The sequence below is a fragment of the Oncorhynchus kisutch genome, linkage group LG8 (genome assembly GCF_002021735.2).
Source record: "Oncorhynchus kisutch isolate 150728-3 linkage group LG8, Okis_V2, whole genome shotgun sequence".
NCBI classification, from domain to species: domain Eukaryota; kingdom Metazoa; phylum Chordata; class Actinopteri; order Salmoniformes; family Salmonidae; genus Oncorhynchus; species Oncorhynchus kisutch.
In genome coordinates, this window is record NC_034181.2 from 65,014,461 (window position 1) to 65,023,701 (window position 9,241).

Below are 9,241 nucleotides of genomic sequence, written 5' to 3' on the forward strand. Positions count from 1 at the left end.
AAACGTTGCATCCACTGTCATCCTTGCCTATTCAAACATCTCCATGGTAAACCATTCACACTCATTGCACCTGTATTGATGTTTACGCTGGTTTACAAATTAAAGCTCTGGAGGAATCTCCTGTGATCTCTTACAAGAAAGAAAGCCAGTCGGAGCTGATCTTTCCCAAGATGCCTTGCACACTTTTCTTAACAGATAACTCCAGAGAAAACATACTGTAACACCCAATCTCACATCCCGAGAGCAGGCTAATTTAAGAACTCATTAATGTTAGAAATCTGTTCAGATGTCTTTGTTGAATAGTTGTCGGGTTACAGTGCTGTTACTCCTTTTAGAATCCGTTTACATTTCATACCACTACTGATGTCGTTTTCTTCCTGCTTTACCTCCCACTGATAGTGAGGATAGTTATCACTTTTTTTTATTATAATATTTAATTTTCCCTTTTTAAAAACATATTTTTTTAAACAAACTTATACATATGATCATCAACTTACAGACACACATGGCTACGTCTGGAAACAATTAAATTCCCTTTTGCGCATATTCAATCATAATTAATCACAGAAGTACTGTACATATGGTCATAAAGTATTATATACCTACAAATGGGTCCAAGTTCAAACCTAGGCAACAGTAATTAGATTACGTTGGAAACTGTTGAAATACCTGCCCAAATGACCATTACATGCGGAACGCGCAGTGACCATAGATATAATTAGTGACCTATTTCAAAAACAACTTGTGTACCTCTAATAATTTGGTATCAGTAGTTACAAAAAATCTAATATATTTACAAAATGACCAAGTTGAGACCAATATGGCAGGACAAATCAACGTGACATATTCATAGAATGGTCTGATATCAAACTCTTGGTTTAGACCTTTAGGAGACATGGCCGACAAATAGCGAATCCAATACAATTCTCTTCTTAGTAGTAGATGATCAGTATCTCCCCCCTCCTAAGAGTCTTAACATGTTCGATACCAATGTATCTCAGAGAGCAATCCATGAAATCCTTAGCCACAGGGATTCTCTGATCAAGAGTCCTGATATTACTCCTGTGTTATGCTATCCTTGTCTCAAATTTTTGCCCATGATAGGGTGATTGAACATTGTGTGCATTGTTCGTGAAGTTACACTGGGTACATCGGCCACATCTGTAATTACCGTCCGTCCGGCACATTGTCTAGGAATGTGTCACGTGGCACCGGTGGAAGATCAGACGTTACCACCATTTGACTGATGTTTGGTGCGCGTCAAAAGACTACCCGCGGGGGTTCTTTAAATGTCTTTTCCATTTGTGAATCAAGATGTGCCAGTGTTTTTTATGATATGGTCAAACTGTTTGCCAAGTGGGGAGTATTGAAGGAACACTGAACTCGTTGGTCGGCGGGGTGATTTGGGTGTGAGGATGTCATTCTTGGTCATAGTTTTTTTATAATCCCTTGCGTCATGCAGCCATTCCTCTGGGTAACCCTGCTGTCTGAAAAGCTCGTCCAGACAGTCGGCTTGTTTGTCATAGTCACTCTGTGTACTACAGATCCTGCGTAAGCGAATGTATTGGATGATAGGGATGTGAGCACTCGGTCTGTTTGGTTTGGATCTTGTAAAATCCGTTTTATTTTCTTCCATATCTTTATAGTGTTTTTAACTATGAAGTTGTTAATGTTCATAGCTTTATCCCTTTGAAAATAGACATGTAAAAATATTCTGGAGTTGAGCATGCACATCTTCAATATGTATCCCATTGTTCCTCTTTAATACATTTAACTGTCGCAAGGAAATGTCTTGGGTAGCGAGTTGATACAATGCCAAGTCTGGAAGGTTAAAACCACCCTCGGATTTAGGAAGATGTAACACTTTTTGTATTCTATGAATTTTATTTGCCCATATAAAGTCCGTTATGACCGAGTATACTTCTTTAAAGAATGTCGTCGGTGGGGTAATTGGTATGACCGAGTATACTTTTTTAAAGAATGTCATCGGTGGGGTAATTGGTATGACCGAGTATACTTTTTTAAAGAATGTCATCGGTGGGGTAATTGGTATGACCGTGTATACTTCTTTAAAGAATGTCGTCGGTGGGGTAATTGGTATGACCGAGTATACTTTTTTAAAGAATGTCATCGGTGGGGTAATTGGTATGACCGAGTATACTTTTTTAAAGAATGTCATCGGTGGGGTAATTGGTATGACCGAGTATACTTTTTTAAAGAATGTCATCGGTGGGGTAATTGGTATGACCGAGTATACTTTTTTAAAGAATGTCATCGGTGGGGTAATTGGTATGACCGAGTATACTTCTTTAAAGAATGTCGTCGGTGGGGTAATTGGTATGACCGAGTATACTTTTTTAAAGAATGTCATCGGTGGGGTAATTGGTATGACCGAGTATACTTTTTTAAAGAATGTCATCGGTGGGGTAATTGGTATGACAGTGTATACTTCTTTAAAGAATGTCGTCGGTGGGGTAATTGGTATGACCGTGTATACTTCTTTAAAGAATGTCATCGGTGGGGTAATTTGTAAATAAATAATAATAAATAAAAAACATTGTCAGCCTTGTCATTCTAAAGAGATTTATTCTACCTGTATGATTGATGGGGTAGTTTAAGGTGACATACACAGTGTATTTCTGACAACTGTTTGTGAACGACAAGGTAGCACTAAACACCTCCCTGTGCTCCCTACCACCTTTATCCCCACCCCTATCCAGCTGTGATGTCCTCCCTCCCCTCCAGCTGTTACATTCCCCCGCCTCTCCCAGGGTTCTAGCTACCCAACGTGTCTAGCTACCCCACATGTGCAGACAAGCCCCCTCATCCCTCATACGCACGCCGATGGAGTCCGAGCACAGATGCAGCTGCCATCTGTAGCACACACAACTACCTCTGCTGCTCCGCTCAGTTCAAACAGATGCTTTTTCCTTCCAGTGGTGTTTTACGGCCTGTTAGCTAAATATGGGCACTCAAGTGCCCTTGGAAAATACGGGCTGGAAGGACTGCATCAGAGAGTGCAATTAGAAGTGTTTGGGCTAGCTGATCGATTTGTATTGTTTATGGAGAGCGCTCCTCTCAATAAACAATAAGCCATTTCCCACACTATGCCATGTCCTGCCCTGTGCTTCAGTTCAGTGAGGGTAGCTGCATGAATAGACATGCCATATGGGTGAAGTAAGTCCTAGTGAAAAGCCTAAAACAAATCAACATTTTGTGAAATGCTTGAATGCCTCCAGCTCTCAGTAGCTTATGTATGTGCTGTCTCTTCTGTCATTCCAGAATGTGTACTACACCAGCACTCAGCAGTTACATGTAGGGGTGCTCAGTCCCACCATCGATGACGATGACAACAAGTGCCTGGTGGATGTGAACAGCCGACCACGCCTCATTGAGTGTAGCTACGCCACAGCCAAGCGCATGAAGCTCCACTGGCTATTTACTCAGGTAAGAAACCATACAGACCTGACCAACACACTCAGACTGCTCACTGAAAATAGACCAGCAAGCGATAGATCATTGACTTGCCATTTTCTAAAATTAATAATTTGTTGTAAGGGAGGTGGATCATTAGTAAATGTGGCACCAGTGGAGGTAGGTATCTTGGGTACATTTTAAGGGGTAATATTTGCGTAAATCTATGGCTCAGTGCTCAGTGGGGTTGGATTGGTCTCCATTAAGGAGTGTCACAGATATAACAGAGTTTTACGGTCCACAGACCTCTCCACAACAGTAAATGCATCATAATGACTCTCTCGGTCTCCATTATTGGACTGGCTCACTGAGCACAGTGGCCTGTAATGAGGGCTACATCAACATGGTCTGAAGAGTGCGTCACCCACTTCACCCAGTTTTGAAGGTGCATTTTAAAACCGTTCTGATCATGTTCAGTGTCATCATAATGTATGCGCTCAAAATATCCACTCAAAATGGTGGGGTGCTAACCTTGAATTCAACTTCTAGGAATTGTGTTTTCAGATAAAGACGTATGTTTCTCTGCATTGGTGGATCACTTATTTATTTTGAGTGGATGCCCGCACAAGTTAGAAACGTGTAGGTTCTGTACCGTATCCCCCCCAAAAAATGATAACAAGGAGTGAGACATTGAAAACATATTATACAGTAGTATGTACTGTATGTCATGCCGGGATTGGTTGAATCTCTATCACTAACCTCCTAAAAGTCAAGGTATTGTCAATTATGGTTTCAACCTATTTGCTTCTATAGTTTTGACATTAGTGTGATGCCTTGTGAACTTACTGAGAAGGAAATCCTGTTGTATGTTCCGTTCAAAGGTTTTTATTGAAATGCTGCCAAGCACAGTTTTACATCTTAATGCAATTGTTCTTTGATTATGTTGGGGAGATCATTGTTGATGGAACTGTGTAAAATTCTTAGTTTGCGCCTCTCGAGTGGAGCAGCGTTCTAAGGCACTGCATCGCAGTGCTAGCTGTGCCCCTAGAGATTCTGGGTTCGAGTCCAGGCTCTATTACAGCCGGCCGCGACCAGGAGACTCATGGGATGGCTAACAATTGCCCCAGTGTCGTCCAGGTTAGGGGAGGATTTGGTCTGCAGGGATGTCCTTGTCCCATTGTGCACTAGCGACTCCTGTGGCGGGCTGGGCGCAGTGCACGCTGACACGGTGGCCAGGTGTACGGTGTTTCCTCCGACACATTGGTGCTGCTGGCTTCCGGGTTAAGCGGGCGTTGTGTCAAGAAGCAGTGCGGCTTGGTTGGGTTGTGTTTTGGAGGACGCACGGCTCTCGACCTTCGCATCTCCCGAGTCTGTACGGGAGTTGCAGCAATGAGACAAGACTGTAACTACCAATTGGATACTACGAAAAGGGGTGAAGTATAGGAGTGTAAAAGGATTGAAATGCTTGATCTCACGTTTCACATATCTACATGGCTCTTCTGTAGGTGGTTTCTTGGTTTAGCATTGTATAATTTTAAGAAGGAATGGAGTCAGACACCATGGATTATTGAGCACATTTCTGCTAGACATAGTGTGAAATGTGTTTTTTACCTCAAAAGGAAATGCATCGATACAACTCAAGCATAGGGTGGTACAGTACTGTAGCGAGGAGGAATGTTCCTATTCCCATTCTAGCTTAAGCGTTACCACACTTAAATTCTACGAGGAGGAGAAGAGCAGCAATCAATGAATCTCTCTGGTTGAATGTGCCTGACAATTTTGTGACTTTTCTTCTCTTTAGAGCCTTATAGTGGAAATTCAACATGCTCTCCTCAAGTTAAATAATTGTTATGTATCTTGGGAAGCAGAAGAAAAGAAGTGGGTGTTTTGTATTTGTAAAGATTTTGTCAGCAGTTAAGGTGGCTGTAGCGTGGGCTGTATTATGGAGACAGAGGGTTTAGGTGTAAAGAGCCCTGCTTGGGAGACCATCTTAACACGCCGATTAAACACATCTAATTAGCTTTCTGTTCATCCTCAGTGCTTTCACTGACTCGATGACATCACCTTCCCAAGTGCTTCTGTTTTCTACTATCCTTTGTGCTTTTCTACTACATGGTGTATCCTCTCCCTCTCATGTCGGCCTACACACTGTAAACACTTCCCAGAAGCACTTGGGAAGGTGATGTCATCGAGTCAGTTAAAGCACTGAGGATGAACAGAAAGCTAATTAGATGTGTTTAATCGGCGTGTTAAGATTGTCTCCCAAGCAGGGCTCTTTACACTTAAACCCTCTGTGTCTCCATACTACAGCCCATAATATCTCTTTATGTAACACAACACGTAAACACATGCATGCATGCACACACAGACTCCCAAACTGTTCACTCAAAAATAATCAATTAGATGAAAGAACGCAGGAGAGTTGGTTAACCTTTCACCGCTGCTTGTGAACCCAGAACCATTATCATTCTGGCTCACTGGCTCACTCTCTATAGCAAATCAATATGTTGATTTGGCCGCAGCCCACAGGATCAAGCACAGGGAGCAAACAGGACTGGTCTTCTGCCAGTACAGAATTCAACCTCGGGCCTTGTATTGTAATGCAGCTTCTCCTGGAGAGAACGCAGGCTTTTTAAGCACCCTGAAGGTTATAATGGTTATTGGTGTTTAGCATCTTTTGATGTTGACTTCCCAGATAGAGAAAGGCTGAGTAATGCTGATATTATTTGTGTGAAATTGTTCTGAAGTGTTCAGTGACCCACTGGAATTCAACTGCCTCAGAAAATGTTTGCTATTTAGCCATGTATAGCTGAAACATCAGGTTAAGAACATTATGCCGAAGCCTTGAGGTTACTTGGCAGGCTTCCTGCTGCAAGATGGTAATGTTTCAAATATGAATAGAATCAGGATGAAATGATGAATATTTTCTGTAAATAAATACGTGTTTTAGCTGCTTGGTAGATGCCTCCTAAATATTTCAGGATGCGCCTCTGGCAAAGTATGATAATGACAGAATGAAAAACAAATGTATTATTGTTTTATATTTTGAAACTTCAATTTCATACATAGTCTTAACAATTGATGAGCTGAAATAAATTCATCAGCAATGATAACATAAAGTACATGTACAACTTTTTTCATATGGGACTTTTTGGTTCTACTGCATTGTGTAGCTCAATTTGTTTTCTTTGTCATATCTTATTTGCAGGTAATGTTGTTTTCCTTGGACTCATTCCAGGCTATATGCACCATGTGGCCAATGAGGTGTATCTAATGGCTAATGGTTCTTCATTTGGTTGAACATATGGAATCTACCATGTTATATTTCATGCTACATCTGACAGCCATTACTACACGTGGAGATGTTGATTACTGATGAAAAACTATTAGTGAATATGTAAACTGTATCCGTCCCCCATGTATTTTACAGAATGCACTCAAGCAGATAATTGTTTCATTCCATAGCTTTTAGGCATGCAAGACCTGACAAGCACTCTTAACTAAACAGACAGTATTCTATTCTATTCTAATGAAAACTTATCATATCCTGAATCAGAGTGACATCGACTAGACTCCTTGTCTTTTTGATGAATTCACTTTCAAATTAACCTGACCAAATCATCCGTATGCTGAATGTGCAACAAAACATTGATGACAAGTTGACAACGAGATTGCTTAGAGGTGGTTGTTGACTCCACATATAAGGATGAATCCCTCATAAAAAGCTATGTTAATTATCAATTGGTTAGTGCAAATCTTAATGATGTGTATTGGTCTGAATTTCTGAACCTTAACATGCCCTTGGCCTCTTTCTTTAAAGATTAGAAGAAAACATTTTTCACACGTCACCTGAGAAAACAACCCTCACACTTACAGGACGAAACTCAATCTTTGTCACCTAAGGAATCGTGTGCTTCGAAGTGTCTCTCCATCTCATCTTTCATTCCCATTTCCCATAGAGCATCTCGTCTTGAACCAAAATGAAAGGCCATTTTAAAACGGTTGCCTTTCCAGCTTGAGTCTTTGTTCTCCTGACTGAGAGGTGACAGGGGAGATTCTCTCATCCCAGGCCCTGAAGTTAGAGATAGTGAGCTTATCTGATCTGTGCAGTGACTCCCATCACACTGGTCCCAACAGTTGAGTCCAACACAAAGCTTTAAGGCCTCCACGTAAATGTGAGAGACTCTCCACTCTAACAAATGGGAATGAGAGATGAGATGGAGAGACACTTCGAAGCACACGATTCCTTAGGTGACGAAGATGGAGTTTCTTCCTGTAAGTGTGAGGGTTGTTTTCTCAGGTGACGTGTGAAAAATGGTTTCTTCCCATCTAATGTTATCTTCTTCTGTTATCACATAATCTTGGCATTCCTACTGAGAGTGCTACTGAGTATAATGGTAGATAGAGTGTTGTTCTTGCTTCGTGAGCATGCTGATGCTATCTGGGAAGGCCCCAGTGCTGGTGCCGAAGGGAAATCAGTACAAAACAGAGCTGCGGGGTGCTTGTTAAGCTATACACATCAACCCCATCCATTAATTCATAGCACTGTGGGGTTAAGGTGACACAGCAATCAACGACATGCACACCAATGATGCTGTCGCATCCCACTGTAATTTGATCTAACCGTTTTTCCTTTCAGGGAGGTTCCATTCAGAACAGGAAATCGAAGCGATGCCTTGAGCTGGTGGCCAGCAATGACAACGAGTTTGGGTACCAGCTGGTCCTTCAAAAATGCACTGGACAGAAATGGTCCATCACCAACACACTGCCTGGCAGTGCCCTATGATGAGCCCCTCTGAGAGAACACTGGTCAAATATACTGGAGCACACTGGACTGGATGGGGTGCTTACTCTGTTACTCCTCTGGATTCTCTGTTGTGGATAAAGGAGAATGGTGTATGGTTAATGACAGGCATTGGAGGACCATGATGTCTTTTGTTCACCAGTTGACATCACATGATAAATGTTAAACATTTTCTTTCGCCTATGGATCAGCGATAGATGGTTGATAGATTGTTCATTATGAGATACTACAACGTTATGAAACATTTTGTGAAGAGTGTAGTTGGTTTTCTGTTGACTTGAAGGTTGTACTGGGTCCTATATGTTCATTGTTGTACTTGGTACATAACTGCTACCGTGTAGCAAGCATTATGAAAAGTTCTCTGCTGTTTTCTTTTCTTCTAGTGTCTCAGGTTTGTAGGATAAGTTTATTATGCGATTAAGCTGTACAGTTTTGGGGAAATGCCAACATGTTGGAATACATATATATGAAAATAATATACTATTTTCTAAGTGTAAATATTCAAAATATTTATAATTTATGCCAGTAAAAGAACTGATACTACATGAATGTGTGGTAGTGTGTTTTTTTTTCCCAATGGTACAATATTGAGTGTGCCCTTTCCATGTAAACAGCCACCAGCTGTTCCGTATGTGCGTATGGTCCCATGTGCCACAAAGCAAATGTCATGTTATCAAAATGAATGTGTGTTTTTCCCCTAAAACTCATGCCTTTAAGGTTATAGCTCTCTCAACATACAGAAGTTAATCATTTATGTTCACTATTTAATGGTAGCTGATTACACAAATGATATTAATGATCACATACAGATGTAGGATCTTAATTTGATCACTCTTTTGTTGCTGAGAATTTTCCTGCACGGCAGGAACTTGTAGTGTATTCAAGGTTTAAAAAGGCTTCTGAAGTGTGTAATTGCCTCTCTAAAATGTCAGACTTGATTTGCCCTAACGAAAAATAATCCACTTAACAATTCACATTTTCTGTTGCTGCAGGATTATTTTCAAATGAATATCCTCCATGTGT

At 41.0% G+C, this 9,241-nt stretch overlaps 1 protein-coding gene across 1 annotated transcript in view; it reads left to right on the top strand.

Moving 5' to 3' along the window:
* Nucleotides 1–8,767, top strand: part of LOC109895413 (polypeptide N-acetylgalactosaminyltransferase 18-like) — a 91,031-nt gene extending 82,264 nt beyond the window's left edge. The window contains exons 10-11 of the mRNA XM_020489074.2: nt 3,283–3,447; nt 8,054–8,767. Coding sequence (XP_020344663.1) covers nt 3,283–3,447; nt 8,054–8,200 — 312 coding nt within the window. The 3' untranslated portion in view covers nt 8,201–8,767. The remainder of the gene's footprint in view (nt 1–3,282; nt 3,448–8,053) is intronic.
* Nucleotides 8,768–9,241: the final 474 nt, after the last annotated feature.